The sequence below is a fragment of the Amphiprion ocellaris genome, chromosome 20 (assembly GCF_022539595.1).
Source record: "Amphiprion ocellaris isolate individual 3 ecotype Okinawa chromosome 20, ASM2253959v1, whole genome shotgun sequence".
In the NCBI taxonomy this organism is placed as follows: Eukaryota; Metazoa; Chordata; class Actinopteri; family Pomacentridae; genus Amphiprion; species Amphiprion ocellaris.
Window position 1 is genome coordinate 2218157 of NC_072785.1, and position 20613 is coordinate 2238769.

At 42.3% G+C, this 20613-nt stretch overlaps 3 protein-coding genes across 6 annotated transcripts; 1 reads left to right on the top strand and 2 right to left on the bottom strand.

Annotated features, from left to right (window-relative positions):
* Window positions 1-1198: 1198 nt before the first annotated feature.
* Window positions 1199-7745, bottom strand: pcare1 (photoreceptor cilium actin regulator 1). Its single transcript, XM_035958495.2, has 2 exons — window positions 4039-7745; window positions 1199-2076 (listed from the first exon to the last, which is right to left on the bottom strand). The coding sequence occupies exons 1-2, from the start codon at window positions 7383-7385 to the stop codon at window positions 1953-1955; spliced, it is 3471 nt and encodes a 1156-aa protein (XP_035814388.1). The 5' UTR covers window positions 7386-7745; the 3' UTR covers window positions 1199-1952.
* Window positions 7746-8490: 745 nt separating this feature from the next.
* Window positions 8491-14801, bottom strand: LOC129347761 (uncharacterized). 3 transcript variants are annotated; one of them, XM_055005918.1, is made up of 7 exons: window positions 14081-14801; window positions 10821-13821; window positions 10543-10641; window positions 10288-10412; window positions 9963-10040; window positions 9690-9845; window positions 8491-9431 (listed from the first exon to the last, which is right to left on the bottom strand). In XM_055005918.1, exon 2 carries the CDS (start codon window positions 13685-13687, stop codon window positions 12740-12742), a length of 948 nt encoding a protein of 315 aa, XP_054861893.1. In that variant the 5' UTR covers window positions 13688-13821; window positions 14081-14801; the 3' UTR covers window positions 8491-9431; window positions 9690-9845; window positions 9963-10040; window positions 10288-10412; window positions 10543-10641; window positions 10821-12739. The 3 variants fall into 3 exon arrangements, with proteins under 3 accessions (XP_054861893.1, XP_054861894.1, XP_054861892.1); XM_055005919.1 differs by having other exon boundaries at window positions 10821-10994; window positions 11098-14801; XM_055005917.1 differs by having other exon boundaries at window positions 10821-14801.
* Window positions 14802-15201: 400 nt separating this feature from the next.
* On the top strand, window positions 15202-20601 carry spdya (speedy/RINGO cell cycle regulator family member A). 2 transcript variants are annotated; one of them, XM_023292936.3, is made up of 7 exons: window positions 15202-15305; window positions 16656-16908; window positions 17024-17082; window positions 17180-17265; window positions 17393-17564; window positions 17780-17938; window positions 19830-20601. In XM_023292936.3, exons 2-7 carry the CDS (start codon window positions 16689-16691, stop codon window positions 19992-19994), a joined length of 861 nt encoding a protein of 286 aa, XP_023148704.1. In that variant the 5' UTR covers window positions 15202-15305; window positions 16656-16688; the 3' UTR covers window positions 19995-20601. The 2 variants fall into 2 exon arrangements, with proteins under 2 accessions (XP_023148704.1, XP_023148703.1); XM_023292935.3 differs by having other exon boundaries at window positions 17780-18137; window positions 19830-20598.
* The last annotated feature ends 12 nt before the right edge of the window (window positions 20602-20613 follow it).

Sequence of the window (20613 nt, forward strand, 5' to 3'; positions counted from 1 at the left end):
TATTCAAGCTCATATTCACTACATTAAATCAAGTAACACCATCGCATCTGTTCTCCCAACTATATCAATAAGTAATTACCACTTTAACCTTTTCTCATAATTAATAGATGCAAAAATAATTAGGAGATAGGGGATCTACACCTCACCTGCACGTTATCATCAATGTATGTCTAAATGCCCCTAATGTTCCTTAGGGATATAAATGTGTAGCCCAGGGAGGCTGGGTGAATTTCCACAGAATGAATGAGTGGAATGAGTGGGTGACTCGTCTTGCAGAGTGACAAAGAAGGCCTCTTCAGTTTCCACCACAGGCCTAGAGTACCTAAATCAGTCACTGGCTTCAACAGACACACTGGCTCCTCCAGCCTCTCAGTAATCTCATAGTTGGATCACTCCCAGCTCCATAAATTATGAAATAAGGTAGCCTAAAAGGACAATAATTACAATGCTTTGGAGGTTGCTTGAGAATCTTCAGGTTTTCAAGATTACTTTGGTATCAAAGTATTCCACTGAGAGAAAGAACATTCAGTGGAACACAGCAGAAGGAACATTTACTAGCTAATTGGGCGCATGCAAACAAATGTAGGGTGTAAATCACTGTATGCTATTACTGAGGCGTGAATTGAAACACCAAAATTTGCTTGCAAATCCTCAAGATTTTTTCAGTATCAAAGTATTTCAGTGTCATTTGTCACTTTATCTACTGGTAAGCAGCTGAAAAGGTCACCTCTCAAGTTGCAAAGCTTGCTTAACACCTTAACCTTATCTCATAATTTCGAGAGCTGGATCTCATAATCTTCTAATTACTAGAGAGTAAGAAATTAAGAATTAGAAGAGGAAGTATTTTTTTTAATTCTTATGTACTACCATCATCAGGTAGAAATTTCAATTTGTACACTAGTTTAAGACCAAAAAGTCGCTGAACTTATGACATTCCATTCATTTTCATTTTATATTCAGAGTTCAGCAAATATCAACGTGTTAACATGCTAAATTAAGACAGAGAGCACTATAAACACAATACCTGCTTAACACATTAGGATTAAGCCCAAAGACCAATTATGCTTAAGTACTGGCCACATGAGGAACAGTTGCTTACTTGTTTTCAGTAAAGCCCTCAAGATATTTGGACATTTATTCCTTAATGAGGTTTTGTTGCAGTTAATATCAAATAAAATTACGTGCAAAGTTGGGATGATATAATTGTATGTACCTTTTTATTAAAAAACATGGCAAAAATGAAATAAATGAAAAATAACATCAGAATAAAAAAAAATTTAGAGACAAACATTAAAAAAAGATCTCACTGAAATCCAAAAAATATGACAAATTACAAGCAGTTCATGGTTACAGTTGGATTCATTTTTTCCCCAAAATCCTCTGACATATTTCAAATACATGCTTTGTGGAATGGTTTGTTACTTTCATTTCGTTCAAAGATTTGGCAAATTTAACAGTAAGCTGTTTAATACTCATCCATTATGTATTAGTCCACAAATACTCACAAGTATTGAAGTATTTTTTCTTCTTTTTAAAGAGATAAAAATTGAGGAAGTCACTTCAGATTGCAGAGCCAACAACACAACGTTATTTGACCTTTGATGATACAACCTCTGGGCTTAATGAACCGAAAGTAAACTTGTGTAACCCTGTGTCATGTATGGTGGATTTCCAAAGGAACCAGTAATGAATTAGCTGGACAGTCTATGGTATAACATCCTTCTAAAACCAGAAGATGAGCTCTGTATATTGTAAACATTAAACACCAGAGCTGATTCATGCACAGTCACAGTACTAGTGGGAATGCACACACACTTTAGCATAAACATGGTGGAGGCGTGTCACTGCAGCAGCGTGGATAGAATTAGCTCTTCCTCTCTTCCCAGTGGAATAAACAGCCCAACTTTAAATCCTTGGTAAGGCCCTGCTAATCCATAATCCTACTGGCCCCTTTAGTCCTTATGCAAGGCTTGTCCAACAACACACAGGTCCGGATGTGACGCAGAGCGTGATGAAGCTCTGAGGTCTGATTGGCTTCCCCATAATTCCTGGTCCCTGATTGGTTCATCGTCTAGCCTGTAAGAATGGAGAATGTTGTTATTAGCAATGACTGAAGTGGGGCAGGCAGGGTTAACATTGATTTCAGATTGTGAAGTGACAGACTTCACTTGAGAAATAGAATTTAATGAAGCAATAGCAGGAGTGCAGATTTTTTTGCTACATATCTCATGATATCAATGTATCTGATCATTTCAAGCCAACATCTTTCAAATTCAACTATTCTCTTCAAGAAATACAAAAACAGGTTCATTCATTGAATGAAAACCTACCAGTGTGGGTTAACAGCAATGTCATATCAGCAGAGGTGGGAAGTAACGAGTTACATTTACTCTGTTACATTTACTTGGGTAACTTTTCGAAAAAATGTACTTCTGAGAGTAGTTTTATTCTGCCATATTTTTTACTTTTACTTGAATAGATTTGTGAAGAAGAAACGCTGCTCTTACTCCGTTCCACTTGGCTACACTCAACACGTTACTTTTTTATTTACCACATTAGTTATGCTTTATTTATCAGAGAGATGCCCCCAGTGGATCTACAACATGACTCTGTTTCACCAATCAGATGAAGCAACGATAATCACGTGACTCCGTTTCACCAGACGTCGTCCTGCGGTCACATGACCTCATACGAACTGTGGCAGCCTAGCACCACAAACTCTACACAATGAATGAAAAAAACGGGGTCATTTTCGAGAAGTTTGATCTTGCTTTGAGTCCGACAACATTAGCATAGCATTAGCATGGATATCTCCGTCTTCAGCTTTTGTCTTCTGTTTACTAACACAGGCGAAGTGAAGCGTGACATCAGAGTTGGTAGGTCCACGTGATACAGCAGGGGGGTGGGGGGTCCGAATATTCGGATCTCAAAATTAATATTCAGATAGCACCACAACGACCGAATGTTTGGCTATTCGGGTCCAGCCCGAGTTGTAATATTATTTTCTATCTACTGAGCCTGTGCCGTTTGGAGGGAAGCGAAATACAGTATACAATACATGTTGTCACTGGAAGTAGTTTGCACTGTTCAAGCATACAAATGTTACCTTACTACAGTTGTTTGTTTCAGAAGCTTTATGTTGTGAAAAACTGAGATTTGGAAATTTGTGTTTCTTGTGCCTTAATTTGTCATTTTGTAAAAATGTTAGTTATTTTTGCTATTTTTTTGAATTTTACTATTTGAAAATACCAGAATTGTTGTCTGTCTGATCACATCATTTCTAAATAAATAAATCAGACATTAGAATCAAACAGTTACTCAGTACCTGAGTAGTCTTTTCACCAAATACTTTTTTACTCTTACTTGAGTATTTTTTTGGATGATTACTTTTTACTTCTACTTGAGTGATATTATTTTGAAGTAACATTACTCTTACTTGAGTACAATTTTTGGCTACTCTACCCACCTCTGCACATCAGTTAGACACAGTAGCATCACAGGCATGCTGATATAATGATACAGTGGCTTTCATATTGACATTTTTTGCTCACCATCACAGCAAAAACACAAACTGTATTTGTGTCAGCCAATATTGAGAGGGGTCAGAAACCTCACTGTGACGTGGTGATGACATCACTTTATTACTTTCAGGAAGTTTTTGGAACTGCTTGCTTGAACATTGGACCTGGAATGTAAGTTCTTTCTTTGACTGAAGTCCAAACTTTGAGGGCCCAATGCTGCTTGTCTATAACTTTTGGATATTAACTGCTGCTTGTAAACTCACCAACCTATGTATGCTGTTCTATATCCTTTGTAACTACTACTGTTTTCCTGGTTCTTTGTGCAAGGACAAAATGTATGTGGGTACAATACCAACAAACCTATTTTTTCCATTTAAAATCCGTACCAACTTAACCAAGTTATATATCTTTCAATTTTTCATAACATTATATGAAATTAAGCTACTCATGGAAGGAAACTGTCAGTCATGTTTAAGGATTTGGGTTGTGTAGCATTAAGAAAGTGATGAAATCTCACCCCTGTGAACATATCGATGGCTCACTCCCACAAGTCTCAGCTACTGAGACGCCTTGCAACCGTGGTGGTAGACTTAGACTTGGCCTTCGGTCTGATTGGCTGCGTCGTACAAAGGGTCTTGGCCCTTGGACAGATACAGGAATCCGCCCACGACCCCCCCAAGTACGAGAGAGAAAAGCAACTCTGGAAGAGGTCCATGCTTGTTGATGTTGGGGAACTGAACAAGGCTGGGCCTCAAACATTGATGGAGATGCAGGGCAGAAGACTGAACGTGCATTACTGACTTTCCGAGTACTAGATAAATCTTCGGTGCTGTTCTCCCTTGACCACCGTTGCACTTTTGGAGAGGCTGGTGGAGACGGTGCTTTGAAAGCATAGGAGGTGGCTGGGCTTGAATTTAAAATGTTCTGCTTTGGAGCAGGTGGACTGGGGAGTCTCCTTTGAACACCTGGTGGTGTTGGAAGCATCCTGTTTACAAGGGGACTTGCAGAAGAGGGTGAAGTAGGTTGTTTTTTGAAACTGTGAGGACTGGGAAGTCTTCGGTGCAAGCTGTTTGGTGTAGAAGGTGTGGAAGGTAATGTTCGCCCTCGAGACACAGGTGGGGTTGCAAGTGGCTGGCTGGTAACTGCTGAGGAAGGAGGCACTGTAGACACTGTATTGTTAGGTCCAGGCACTGGAAGGTTGCCACCACTTTGCATGTCTGTTGATTCTCCTTGATTGACAGATGTAGCTACGTGACTTGTTGGCAATCTCTCTGACTGAGAGCCTGAAGAGTGTATGATCTTTTTTGGTTGCTGTTCTGTCTCTGTCTTAACATCTGGTTGGCTGACCTTTGATAGAGCAGATGTGTCTTGCTGATCCACTTTGGCCGGAAACACAACCTTGGGAGCCTGTGGCAAGCCACCTTTACTTGGCAACACTGTCACTGACTGAACTGAGGTCCTCAAGCGTTGTGATATTACAGCCCTCTTTAACACAGGGGACCTTCCTACTTTTGTGGCCCCATTTACTGCTGCACCAGCTGAAAGACTCTGGGCAGTTTCAAAGGAATTGTCCATTAACACTTCTGGTGGAGGTGGAGGAAGACTGTCCAGATCTAAATATTCAGTTTTCTGAGATGAAATGGATTCAGGCCTGCAGCTGGTCATCCCAGCACTGAGCACAGCCTCTACATTTCCTAAACCGGGTAACACTGGAACACCACACTTCCGTACACCCTTGAGAGGTCCCAATACTTTAGGACCTTCGGGTTCCTCTATTCCTTGGCTGAAGGTATCAATTAGTTTTTTGACAGAATTCCTGCCCCTGTAAAGACCAGAAGATGGTCGTGGTGATGAAGGAGGGCTAGGCGGTGGGGTTGCTTTAATAGGACCATTGGAGGATTTCTTGTCTTTTTGCTTGTCTTCTTCTGCTTCACTCGTTACCTCCTGTTTGTTATTGTTGCATTTTGTGAGGCCTGCTTTGTCTTTAAGTGGTTGGGGATTGATGTTCTTCTCTAATGAGGGATGTTTCCGCATTCTTGCTGGAGATTGTGCTGGTGAGTGTCCTTGATTTTGTTTAACCTGAGCAGTCCTTGTAGTTCCTCCTGCTTTGTTTTTACCCATCTTCTGCAACCTCTGGTTTAAATCCTTCTGGGTCCTTTCTAGTTCAAGTAGAGTAGGATCTTCCCCTTTGCTCCGCAGGGATTCGGCTGACCGGGAACGTTGCTCTCTAGTCACTGGGGTCTTTTTCACTACTGCCTTCCGAACAGGTGCTGCTGTCTGAGGCCTTCTTGGAGATCGTACCTCTCCATCCGTCCAGTCCCGTCTATTGGTTTTTGGGCTGCCTGCCACCTTTGTTTTGGCACTAGAGTTTTGTAACGGGATGAACTGTATCCTACCACTAATAGCATTTTTTAGTTTGAGAGTCATTTCCACATTTTGAGGATTCTCTACACGCTTAGAGGGTAGGCGACGTGGATGTTGTTGTTGTTCACGGTGTACAGGTGAAGAATTTGATCGCTTTCTGAATGCTACTTGCACAGCTTCCACACCTCTGTCCATCTCCTCCTCATCATCATCCTCCCCATCATCTAAGGAGACTGACCCTAGCAATGAGTCTCTTTGGTCATTAGCCATGATAGTACATGTCGAACCTAGTGAGTTTAGTGAGGTGAGAGAAACACTCGGACTTATTTGACTCAGAAGCTTTTGCCTTGACCTTCCTTGTCTAATGTTCATGGAAGTGTATCCCACAGGACTGACAGGAGTAGTTCTGTTTGTCCCAGTGGACTCACAACTCTCTCGTCTATGACGTCTCTCAGATCCAGCAAGGGATTCACTTTCTGCTCCAATTCCACTGTCCTCACTAAAGAGGGCAGAATCCTCTGGCCCAGGCTTGCGCAGCGAGGCCATTTCAATACGAGATAGGAGTCGCATTAACCTAGCCTCTACTGCACGTTTGACTTTTAGTTTCTCCTCTAAAAGCTCTGAGACTGACGCAAAGTACTCCACTGCCTCCTCCAGAGCAGAGTCCCCAATTCCACCAACAGTCTGGCTCACATTTCGCATTCTCTGTGTGGTGTACTGAAGCAGCTGCTGCAACAAATCCGGTGGGGGCTCGATATTAGCAGAGCCAGACTTCAGAGGCGGAGAGGATGAGAGGTTTTTCATTTGGCTTGGCCAAGCAAGATGTTCTCCATTTTCTTTTAAAACTTTTTCTCCTTCGTCTGCCATCTCTTCCAGTCCCTGAATTATTTCCTCGTAACGTAGGGCCATAAAGGCAACCATAGGCTGCACAGACACCTGAGTTTGAGTTGCTTCTTCCAAAAGTCCTAGTAGATCATCATATTTATTTATACTAGGATTCAAAAAAGCATAAGCCGCTTGATGAGCATTTACCAGAGGCTCCGGAAAGTCCACTTTCTGTTCGGCAGACAGTTTGTCTTTGTCCTTCTCTTTCTTTTTAAGACCTTTTGCACCTTTTGTATTTTTCTTTGGTTTTCTGATGGGCTTTTTCTCTGCTACATCTTGTTTGTTAATGTTTTTCTCTTTCCTCTGTGACACTGTGATGCTGTCTGTTCCTTGATTCCCTAATTTATCCATGTTCACTGCTTCCATGTTTACTTGTTCAGTCACAGATCTCTTCTTTTGTGGTGTCATGTTTGCCTCTTTCTGAAATACCTGAGTTTGACCAGCTGTCTTTTTCTCCTTTGTGTCCCCATCTGTTGATCCAGTTGAGCTATGATTCCCTCCGACATCAAACTGGGAATCTCTGGGGCTCTCTAGGGGAGCAGGGGGTAGCATTCGCCCCTTCCTCATAGCACCCAGAGTGCCAAAATTGTTACCTTTGGATGGTGAGCAGCCCATTTCTGATGTTTTCAAATACAAGCTGATTTTTCTGTCTTCTTGGAGACACCAAAGCGGTAGTGCAGTGAATAATGTAAAAATAAAAAAAAATAAAAAAATAACAGCCAAAGTCCTTAGCCACCTGCTGTGTCTGTCATTTTCAGATGGCTGAGTTTGTTGAGTGTGATAGGATTCTTCTCCACAATGCGGCTGCCAAAACAAAACTCTGATAAATCCATTTCACAAATTGCTTCCATCTGTCAGAGATAACAGAAATAAATCCATAGGTTGGTGGTCATCTTTATTAAAAACTCCTTGTAGCGTGCTCTAAAACTCATCCTACTGTGCCTTACAAAGGACAAGCAGCTGAGAGGATTACTGGGGCTTTCAGTGAACTCCTCAGCCTGCACATATGCCACGTTAAAGCACGTAAAACTCACCTACTTGTAAGACCATAAGCTCATTTGGGTAATGAGAGCTGCTGGCCTCAGGTGGATTTTTATAGCCTGCAAAACAATATCTCCCTATTTAGACCTTGAACAGCAAAGAAAATAAAAACTCAGCTCATTAAAATAGAAGTGGTAGTGTTTTATTTTCAGTTCCATTTGAAAACACCATCAATGGTTCTATTGTAACAGCAGTTTAATGATGTAATACAGATTCTTGATACAGATATAAATATCATGTATGTTAACAGATACCACTGTAATGTTTTAATTGGTAACTTTACCAAAAGACCTAAATTAGGAACTAAGTAAGTTATTTTTGGTGATTTACTTTTAACTTCTATATCTAGCATCAGTTCACTGGAACAGTGAGGTAAGCTTTAAGATACCTTAAATTACCTTTGCCTCTCTTTGCCTTCGGTAGACACTTGAATTTTTTAAAAAGGAAGTCTCATCGGGTGCCCGTGTAGCTCAATGCGTTGAGCGGGTGACCCATGTACAGGGGGCTGGTGCCTGATGCAGCTGGCCCGGGTTCGATTCCCGCTCGCGGCCCTTTGCTGCATGTCTTCCCCCGACTCTTCTCCCGTTTCCTGTCTCTCTCTCACTGCGCCTATCTAATAAAGCCCACAAAAAAGGCCAAAAAAATAACTTTAAAAAAAAAAAAAAAGGAAGCCTCATAGTAATATTTCATTTTATGTCTTTATTTGTAATTGTGTCATGAAACTAACACAATCTAATAGACACAAATTGCCAAGAAATTTTAAAAACAGACAACAGCAATTCATTTCAAACATAAGTTAGGCGGTGTATAGTTTAGATGACAACACCGTGCAGTCAAGAAACCAGTGGTTTGAAAACACATTTGTAGACTAGTATAATTTTCCAACCATAAAATAAGGTTCTTTAAAACCTAAAATTACAGGAACGGTCCATAATGTCAAACTTCTAAACAAACGTGACAAAGGATGAAAAAGGCCTGCTAGGCAGACTATTAAGACATTGGCCAATCAGAGGCCACTACACTCTGCTGCTCTGCAGACAAGAACTCGCTTTCATGTTCGTAGAAGCTTCAGAAGAGTGTTTGCTGGGACTGTTCAGACGTATATTTGGTGTTGCTTGTCATGATTCCTTGTGGCCGTACATTTACCGGTAGGTTGAAAATGTTCTTTGTTTATATTTAAGATGATAGTTGCTGTTCCATGTTTATGTAGTTTTTGTATACTTATTGTTGGCTTATTTCCATGTGTTTCTTGTTTATAGAACTACACACATAGAGATGCATATGTGTAACCTCTGTTAAGAAATAAAGGAGAAAAAGGGAACACCTTGTACTGCATTCTGACCGATGCCCCCCTGGCGGCCACAACTTTTTGACCGGTGAAAATGTATAAAGTCGTTGAATCTGCAAAACAAAATGGATACAATTCTTTTGTTTTGACTGTTTATTTAAGACTCTCTCTTATTGCATTTGGATCAGATCAAGCATCCTGTTGCCAGTAAGTTGAAAAAAAAACCTCCGTTTGGGACGAGGGTACAGAGGAGGGAGAGAACATGAATTCTTTGCAGGTTGGTGAGGCCAGTAAAAGCAGATCTAAATGTGTAGCTCCAGATCCAGAGATACCTGCAGAGAGGACCAGACACAAAGTTAGCAACATACAATGGTGGCATCTAACTGTAAGGAGAGGAGATGAGGAGAGGGGAGGTGCTCAGTGCAGCAGCCTGGGTTGGTGTTTTTACATTTGGAGAAAAATCAACCAAGTCTTACATCATTTACAAGTGAATGTAATGTTGAGGCTGTCATTCACATCATCTACATCTCCAGTAAAAACATCCACTGAAATGACTTTATCTGTAAACACATTTCATTTGAGAAGTTTACCTTTGGAGTAATCTGGAGCTTTTCTTTCTTCTTCTTGGGTCTGTTTCTTCTTCTTCTCTCTTTGATGTTGGTCTTCTTCTTCCTGTTCTTGGACACGTTTCTTCTGTTGCTAATTGTCTGGAGGCTCCTCCAACTACTTCTTTGTCTTCTTAGATTCTGAAGTCACAGCGTTGGAAAGAAAAGAATCACAGACAGGTGTGTGAGATTCACATTCAGTAGTAGTACGTAACAATACACTGTCACCAGGTTCATTGTATTTATATTGGTACCAACCTGCTGCTCATCTGCTTCTTCCTCTTCATGTTCTCTCTGTGACTGTGTGGGATTTTCTCTTTGTACATCGACTTCCTCCTGCAATCCAAACACATACATGGAAGGTTAACCGATGAAAACTAACTCTAAACTAAATCTACGGTGTTAATGTGAATGGTTGTCTGTCTCTTTGTGATCACTCTGAGGTGGACTGGTGACCTGCAGCCCCTGCAACTCTATATAGGAAAAAAAGTGTAGCTAATGGATGGATGATGCCCTTAGTTATAGGCCACAGCATGCTGAAAATAATGAAACACAATAGAATTACATTTCTTTGTCGTCTCACCTTTTGTGTCACTATAACAAGCATCCCCTCTTCCATAGTCTGTATTCACATGCTGGGGCTGCTCTTGTCCAGTTTCTTGTCCTGATCTGATTCTTCGTTTCACTGGGTGTCTTGCAGAGAGAGCTCTAAAGAGAGCAAAAACACAGCAAGAAGGTTCATTAAATCACAGATAAATAATCACATTTGAACCATAGAAGTGCATGTGCTCATATTAACATCAAGTATCTAATGAGCCAGTTCACTCCATGGACTCACCTTGTATTAGTTGAGTGGTCTCACGTCATGCACTGGTCCTGGATCTGGTTCCCATCATCCTGTTCTTCTTAACAACTTTCCTCTCCTTGATGTTCCATCCTTGTTGAAATCATTCAGTGTCCAGGAAGCAGCAATTAAAGAAAACACACATGTAGATTGATTTTTCCATCGATTCTGACAGAACTACATTTTCTCAGTGATATACTAAATATACTGTGGAAACATGCAGTATCTGTAGGGTGATTCTTTCTAAAGTACGTGTAAAGTGTGTAAAGTACCAGTGCATTCTGCTCCTTATAAAGTTGTCCTGTTGTCTCATAAGCTGGTGGTCGTCTCTAGGGTCGTCTCTGGTCGACTCGGTTCCTCGTCTTCATGTCCTTGCTGGAGCTGTGTCTCATCTTTGGGGTCATCCTTCTTTCAGGTTTGAGTCCCGGAGTCATCAGAACTTGGAGCTGAAAAAAACAATGGGAGAACATGTCAGAACATTTATCACCTCCTATTGAAGATTTAAAAACTTCTTGTATTATGAATATAAAATGTAAACCTAAAACTCACGTTGTCACAGGCCACCGCTGTGCAGCGGCCCATGAAATCTCCCCCCCCGAAAGTGTGATTCCACTGAACTCTGGTCCTTGTCACTGTGGACTCCACTGTGGGTCCAGGGTGGGATGCAGACACACATATTACTCCCCATCTTGCCCCCTGTGTACAACCCCTGCCACACTCAAGCACATCTTGGTTGGCTGTAGGACAAGCCTCACTCAAGGCAGATGCATGTGGAGACACAACCAGATCCTCAGGGGTCTAGCCGATAAACTCGAGTGCAAGAGGGTATCCATTAACGCCCAACCTCTCAACAACTAGAATGTTCGCCGACACCAACCATTGTTTGTTCGGGAGGGGTACAAGCCGAGGGTTAGCCCCTCAAACCCTGATCTGACCCCACCGAATGCAGCCAGTGACTGGCATATGCGAGTCGACCTAGATCAGAGGGTCATTTTCCCTCTGGAGATCGCAACAACTACCCTGCAACCAGACCTGGTCCTCTGGTCTAATTCCCACCAGCTCGCCTACATCATAGAACTGACAGTTCCCTGGGGGGACGCCATCAAAGAAGTGTATGAGCGTAAGAAGCTGTGCTACTCCAACCTAGCAGCTGAGGCAGAGGACAGAGGCTGGAAGATAAGGGTGTGCCCAGTGGAGGTGGGAAGTAGGGGTTTTTGTAGCCAACACAACAGCACAACTCCTTAGGGAGGTCGGAGTCAGGGGACAGGCTCACAGAAAAGCCATCAAAGAGCTGGCCAGCACCACCGAGAGGACGAGCCATTGGCTGTGGCTGAAGAGGAGTGACACCACCTGGGCTGCTAAGAGGAACAGCTAACCTTGGGACACACACCCAGGCTTGATCAACCTGTGGTGGGCCTGCCTCAGCAGAGGGTGTATTGTGATAATTGGCCGAAACACCCTGTGATGCTGAGGTGCACAACTGACGATGTGTCCCGCTGGTAAAACCTCATAGCAGCCATCAAGAACTGCCGAATCAGAAGTGGTGCAAACACCAGGGATTGTAACATGTAGTCCTTTTAACGAACCTCCATGACATGCTGTCTGCATCCTTCTCACCTTTAGACAGAGCGGAGCTTCACTGTGAGGGCGCTATTCCCCCCAGATCCACCCACACCACTGAAAGGCACCCTGACCTGAGTCCCACTGAGAAGGACAGAGTTCAGCTGGAATCACACAGAACACATCCATCCATCCATCCATCCATCCATCCATCCATCCATCCATCCATCCTCTACACTCCGCTTGATCCTCTGTAGGGTCACGCAGGGCTGGAGTCTTTCCCAGTTGACTCCTGGCGAAGGCAGAGACACCCTGGACAACTCACCAGTCCATCACAGGGCCACAAACAATAGATAATCAATTTAAATTTATTCAAATAAAGTTGGAATAGATCAACCAGACATCATCACAACAGGATCATTCAAATAAAATCTGGTCAGATCACATCCAACATAAATCACATTCAGTAAAACTTTAAAACCTAAAAACTAGAATGAAACTATATTAAATGTAAGAGTCTAAGTGCAAGACCTCTTACCTGGAGGTTGGCCTCCTGGAGGCCCAGCACCTCTCTTACCTGTCAGGCAGCCACGCTGCCTGTTGCACTCCTCCATGAGGGCCCGCAGGTTCCTCACCCACTTTGGACTACTTGGACCCGCTGCCGGAGCACGAGGCTCGACAGGAGCCCGAGTAGCCAAAGCAGGCTTGGAGACCTGCGGGGGCTGAGGAGGAGAAACATGAGGACAGGTGTTAGAAGAGAGGAGGGAGGAGAGCAGATGGCAGGGAGGGAGGAAGACATGCAGGGGGAGTTGCAATTGCAGGGAGAACAGCAGAAGCAACAAGAAGAGCAACAGGTAGAACAGCAGGAGGAGCAAGAGGAGGAGCAAGAGGAGGAGATTGAGGGTGACCTCTGAAGAGAAATGTTGTTCTCCTCCGTGGAGATCCAACAGGTCCGACTCCCATCTGCCGGTACTGGAGAAACCTGTGGAAGAGGAGAAGGAGGAAGGGAGCAGGAAGAAATGGGAGAATACAGGGAGGACAGTGAGGGCACCCTGCGAAAGAAGATCTTGAGGTCGTCCTCATCTGTGATCCTGCAAGTCCAGCCGGTCAGTGGTAAAGGAGAAGGATGTGGGTCAGGAGAACAAAGACAAGAGGAGCAGGAGGAGGAAAAGGAGCTGGAGGAAGAGGGAGAGGAGGGTGGAAAGAGGGAGGGAGTGATGGGGGAGAGCGAGGAGGAGGAGGAAGAAGAGGAGGAGGGAGAGGAGGGTGTAAAGAGGGAGGGAGGGATAGGAGAAAGCGAGGAGGAGGAGGAGTAAGAGGAGGAGGGAGAGGAGGGTGGAAAGAGGGAGGGAGGGATGGGAGGGAGGGATGGGAGAAAGCGAGGAGGAGGAGGAGGAAGAGGAGGAGGGAGAGGAGGGTGGAAAGAGGGAGGGAGGGATGGGAGAAAGCGAGGAGGAGGAGGAGGAAGAGGAGGAGGGAGAGGAGGGTGGAAAGAGGGAGGGAGGGATGGGAGAAAGCGAGGAGGAGGAGGAAGAAGAGGGAGGAGAGAAGAGAGGTGGGAAGGACGGTGCGTAAACATGGTGGTGTGTGTGTGTGTGTGTGTGTGTGTGTGTGTGTGTGTGTGTGTGTGTGTTTGTCTGTCGGTAACCAGTTGGAAGAGTCTGCGTCTCCCTGGATCAGTGCATCGGGGCTTCAGTGAAGGTCCTAAGTCCTCTGGAAACAGAAACAAAGCCACATTTGAAACTCTGCTGCTGTTTGACCTCAGAGACTTTCTGCTCCTCACATCGTTCACTTGGTTCCATCAAACTAAACTGGATCCAGGTGGACACAGCGGTGCAGCTGCTGTCCAGTGAGAGACAGACCCTGATTGTCCAATGTCTATATAAGTGATCTCCAGCGATCGCTCATATAGTTAATTTATGTTGTACCAAAAATACATGGCCACAGGCATGGATAGTTGCAAAAACTGTACCAATTCCAAAGAACACTGCCAGGGGTTCCAGTCTTCCCAATCACGTCTGCAATTTAGAAAATGTTCTTGCTTCTTTGAATGTGGTGGAGTTTCGCTTACAGACATTTTTAGATGTGCGGGTGCAGCAGTGTCTGTAACCAGGCAACCAGAGACATGACCGGGCAGGACTGGGTACGCAGAGAACTCTGAGATCTATCCGCTGGACCTCGCGGGTCCTCGCTACATAGGTCCTACATGGAAGAAACTGGCTGCCCTAATATTTCCTGTGTTTTATTTTGTTCATTAAACAGTTTTGATGAGTGTGTGACAGACGTGTACGGGGCATTTATGAAAATACGAAAAATTTGCGTCCCGTACTGATTCAATACGCAACAATTAATTGTCAAATAAATGATGATTCCGTATTTTAAGGGACGGGTGGTAACCCTGTCTACAGCGTCCTCCGCTCTCGTCGTTGGCTGGAGATCCAAAAGATAGTCCCTCTATGCAGCCCCGGCAAGCTAAGCTAATGTGGCTAGCTCACTCCACACGACAACAAAACACTCGTCTGGAACCGAAGATAACACCAGCTCAGCGCGCGCCAACAGTTCTCAAGCAGTCCTCAACAAAAAAGTGATCAAGAAAAGGTGTAAAAACATTAAAGTCCATTCCTTTCCAAACGTGGCTTACATTCAGGTGACCTCCATCTTGTCTCTTCCCGCAGTCTACTCCAAAATGTCACTTCCTGCCCGCGAGGTCACAGACAGGCAAACAGGAAATGAATCTTTACCGGGTTAAAAATATTATAAATAGAACATAATTATTTCTATATTTAAACAATGTTGACAACCTTGAATTTTCTATGAAAATGTAAACTATTTAGCTTTTCCAAAAAATAACATACTGGAATTTGCATTGCAATTACAAACACATTAAATAATATGTATGCACCACCATGTTAAACGAACAAATATTTGACAAAGAGAAAAACAAATAACTGATATTTATCAGGTTATTACATAAGTATTTCTACATGTTTACTTTTCCGGACATTTTCACGACCACAGGAAAGAGGTGGCTGTTTGCCATTAGAGAAAAAGAAGAAGAAAAAGAGCGGCACCACGAGCGGCACGACGTGTCTGCGCGCTCCCGCGTGATAGTGAGCGCGCAGGTTGGCCTTCCGGCGGCGCAGAACCTGAAGCGCGTTCCGCAACAGGCCGTGCGTTGTTAGCTACCATCTTGTCTGGTCAGTGTCTTCAATCTTCTGCTTTACTCTCACTTTTGTCTTTTCAAACGTATTAAATTATTAGCTACAGCTCCTGCTCGCATGAGCATTTACTTGGAATTTTAACCTCTATGTCAGTGAGCGTCAGACGCTAACATTCGTCAAGTAGTTAAAGTTAAATCTGCTAATGTTTGGTCGGTTTTCTAGCTAGCTGCTCAACTTTGCGCCCCTCAATTAGGCCAAATGGAGATATGTAGAGGTATAGACTTGGACTTCAGGTTTTGTCACGATGATAATATTGACTCAAACCTCTAATTTTAATAGCTGCTTACCCAGGGAGTTGAATCAGAGCCAAGCGGAAGACATTGCTATTAAATAGTGGTTAGGTAGCTAATTTACAAAGAGCTAACATTTTGGCTAGATGTGGGACGGCTAGCTTTGTTGTGAAGGGACTGTAGGAAAAAAAAGTCTGCAAACAGGTTAAACTGACCTACGTTAATAAAGTTTTGTTTATCTTAAACAAGGAAAATGATAAAACTTTGCTTTGGGTTTGAGCTTAGCCATTTCATATTACTGGTTGATATCTGAGCATCAGATTGATGTGACAAAGGTTTATTGTTTGGCTATCAGATTAGCTATTTGTTAAAGCTACTGTAAACCAATCAGAACTCCAGAACTGACACAGTAACTGTATTACTCAACTTCTATTTACTTATGGACAGTTTTGATTAATTTGTTTTGTCATTGTTTGTTTTCCCATGCTAGTGAAATCAAATTTTGAGGAAATTTTCCTGTTGGTTAAACCAAAAAAAAAAGATATTTGAATATGTTGATGTAAGCAATAGAGAATAATAGTGGCCATTTTCAATGCTTTGAGATATCTTATACACAAGATAGAACAGTCAGTTAAAGAAAATAACCAACAAATGTATTGATAATGAAAATCATAGTTGGCTACAACTAATTAATAAGCACCTTGCCTGAGGGTTTTAGTCAATGCCAAAGCAAAATCACCAACAACAGTATTTATACTTGTAACCAGTTTTGCTAACTAGGCTTTCATTTACTCTTAAATAATGTATTTTTGTTAATCAAATGGTTGGAAATCTTAGAAGCCTGTACGTGCAGATTTCTGTTAGATAATGTAAGGCAAACTCATTGTGTTTATCATGCCAGGAGCCAGGGAAAACCATGGAAACACAGCTAAAGTTTAAACAACATGATCATGCAAACTTTGTAACAAATGTGCTCATAATGAACTAAAAAAAAATTCTTGAAACTAGACTTTAACCATTTGTGATCTATCAAATTGTGTAGACGATATTGAAATAACTCAGCAGGTCAGTTCTTATACTGTTCCTGTATTTACAGCATAGACACCCTTCGGATGATCCCAGCAGAAGTATGATGAAGACTCCTCCCTCTGTAAGTCTGCGGATCAAACGCAAAAATGTTCGTCAAATCAGAAGACATCTCTGTGTAAACAGAGCCAATGGTCCAGACACCCAGAGTTCGCTGTGGAAGATCACACCAAGCCAGTGTGACATGTATCTGGCCAAAAAGACTTTGACTCCAACTACTGTCATCCAGCAGCAGGAAATGGCATCATACTTCAGATTGTTTGGTGAATATATAGGCTATCTAGAAAGAATGTTTTGAATAAAGCACACTTAAGCAGTCTTCTAAATCTGAAATTAGATTTAAGGGCACTTGAGTTCAACTGTTGTGTTTGGTTACAGATGATCACCTGATTCAAGACTTTCTGATGATGGACTGTTGCTACAAAATGACAGACAAGGTAAGGTTTGGTTTGGTTTTGGTGAAAGTAACAAAGTTTTACAAGCATTTTGATGTTTACACTAATCTGACTACATCTTTCCCTTTTAATTGATTAGTACCTTCTGGCCATGACCTTTGTGTACTTCAAAAGGGCTCGCTTCACTATTGCTGAGTACACCAGAAAGAATTTTTTCATTGCACTGTAAGTTCAGACTCAATATTCTGCTCCTGTATTTATACTCTGTAAAGAAAATCTTCCCTGCTTTTATACCAGTTGATAGTTTTCCCTAGAACTTTAACCCTGAATACAGCTCGTTTTGCATCTTTAGATATCTTGCCAACACCATGGAGGAGGATGAGGAGGAGGGCAAGTATGAAATTTTTCCCTGGGCTCTGGGCAAGAACTGGAGGAAACAGTTTACCCACTTCCTCAAAGATCGAGACAAGCTGTGGGCTCGCATTGAGTACAGAGCTGCTGTCAGCAGGCGCTGCTGTGAAGAGGTACACACAAGTATAATTGCCTGAGGAGACTGATAAATGGTGCTTCTCTGGGAATATTTTAAGGGTCTTGTTTTTGCTGCACAGTACGCTTTTTATTGCTTTGGTTTAATGCCAGACCTTCCATCTCTGTTGTGTTTTTCTGCAGTAACATGATTTTTGCTGTTGTTGCTGTATGTATTTATTTCTTGCAATGTCTCCCTGCCTCTGTCCTCTAGGTGATGGCCATCGTGTCCTCACACTTTGTTTGGCAGCGACAGCGGTCCGATCACCACAGCGGTGCTCAGCGGCTGTACACTGATCAAGACAACACCCGTTTTCCCCGCGGGCCTTTTGCCTCCCCGCTCTCCTGTGCCCTCTGTACCCATGGCAAGAAGGTACATCACGGTTCAGTTACCTCTTGTACCTCCAGAGGATCATCTGTGCAGACATCCGACAGTGCTTATCCACACCTATTTGCCTCTGCACTGAGTTTGGAGATCACCCCACCCAAGGCTGCAGCCTCTCTCAGGAAGAAAGTGGAGAATAAAAGCCAACTGTGGCATTCTTGCTGCTCTTGTCCTAAGGAGATGCCCAGTAGGTATCATTGGTGTTGGTGTCTAACAGTCAGCAGAGTATAGGGAATTTACTCCAAACCGTTCGGAACACAACATGCAGTTTGGTGGGAGAAATCTTTTCAGACTGTTCTGTTCCAGGCAGCTATTTTCAGAATAATTACTCCTGGAACAACAATTCCAGAGCACAACTTCCACGTGGAACATCTTGGTTTTATCAGACAAATTTGTCTTGTAGATTAATCATGGAAAAACATTAGCCATTATGGTTGCTTCGACGCTGCCAATGTGGCTATTGTGCAACACTGTGTTGTTGCTGACAGTTGTGACAATTCTAGTAAAATGCTGACCGAAAGAGAGAAAGACAGCATTATGTTTTGGTAGGTTTAAAGCTGAAATAGACATGGTCATGATAGTTTTTTTGGGTGGGAGAGTAGGACTAACATGGAGATAAATGTCTTGCATTCAAGCCTATGAAAAACAAGGTCACACAGTGCTGATTGAGCCCATCAGTGCCAGGTAAATATCTCTTATTTAACTGTATTCCAGAGTTTTAAATGTCATCTGTGTGGCAGCATTCCTTAGCTGACTAACTGGTAGGGATGTGTTTGACACCACTTTGCCAGAAAGGTAAGATAAGATCTACTTTATTCATCCCGGAGGAAATTATTTTGGCAGAGTACAATAAGCAATAAACAAAGGTTAGTGGAATATACATAATTACACAGAGGATAGTAATAAAATAGAAATCACAATTAATATAAAGTACAAAATGCAAAGTGTAAGTTTCTAAAAGTGTTGTAAGTGTCACAGTGTGTCAAGAGTCTGAAGAACTGAAGAGAGCAACTGGGGTGGGCTACAGCAAGTAGTAGTAGGTGTATTCTGTAGTGCAAAAACCTTTGGCACATCCAAAAGAAGTTTGTGGTACTCCAGATAAGAAACTTGATGTTTAGAGAAGCGTTGACAGATTTTTTTTTGAAGATGTATCGACGATGAGGTCATAAATACAACAGTGTTTGTGTAATTATTCTCACTGCCAGAAGGTGGATACAAATGTTGTGCATTGCAGGTTTAAGTATTCCATCTAGTGATACACTGTTGAAAGTTTTACAGTTTATTTGGCACTTTCAAATTTTAATTTTTGTGTACTATAGGGGTCATACCAACTTCTTTTTATTTCACAATTCAATATATTACATTTGCCAATCTTTTGCATACAAGTGTATGTTAAATACACCATGTTATGTCCTCTACAGCAGCGTGGAAACCTGACATTCAGAAGCTCTTAATGTTGCACACTTAAACCCAAGTGCTGCTTTAGGAAGAGTGTCTATGAAATACAGAAGGTGACATAGAAAGTCACTGTCAGATCTGCTAAGATCTGTCATTACAGGGAAAGGCGGCCCTCAACCACTCAAAGAAAGAGTGGCTCATTTCAGATTTGATTCAGCTGGGAGGCTGTCACAAAATACAAGGTTGTGTCATCCCAGAATGTGAGAAAAAGGCTGAATATGAGGTCCAAGAATAGAATGTAGTTCAAGCCTGTTGATGATTTCATGTTTTTTGAAGTTTCCTTGTTCATGTGCTTACAGAGACACCCATCTGGCATACTGATGTACAGAGGATTATTTTATATTTTTCAAAGTGACACTTGACAGAAATAGAGTGGCTTACTTGTACTAAACTATATTTCTCTGTGTTCCCTCTTTATTAGGGGATGATACTTCCTGTACATCCACATACGGCATCTTCACGGACTGGATCAATGAGGAGTAGAGCATCACATCACCTCAGCAGTTTACCCGTCCTCTTTAGAACAACACAGCAGTTCTGTGTGTTATTGTCTGTCTTGGTGGATGTAATAGCACTTTTACTTTGAAGTAAAGGCCTGAATACCCAGTTTGTGAAAACCTCCTTTAATGCAGACAAGTAACTGTGGCAGGAATGAGCTACAGTCATTCAGTACATAAAATATAACATGAAATAAGACTGACCACTGGGTATAAGTTGGTTGTTTGTGTGATTGTGCCAAAAGACTTATTACTGTAAAGATGAGCTGAACCTACAGAGTTGATATTTATTTATTTAATGTATTTGTTTTTCCACAGATGTTAAAAAGATTTTTCTGTATATTTATCTTGGGATCCTTGTCCTCAACAGACTGTTACATTCAGGGGATCACTTGGTTGTGTTTTGTTGCCAATGTGCCTGTTTGATGATCAACCACTGCCGTAGGAGTTTGGAATACAGGCTAGATCTTGAAAGTGTCTGTTGATGTGCTTTATTGCATCCTGCTTTAATGCCTTTGACGTAGCTTAATTAGCTCCGTTTTGGAGAAATGTTGCTCGTTACACACAGGTAATGACTTTATATGTTCACGTTACTATGCAGAATATCTTACAAATCCTATTTACAGAGCCCATGTCACCAAATGTGAGAAATTATTGTCTGGAATTTCTGACTTTACATTTACAGGATTAAAATATGCATCAAATACA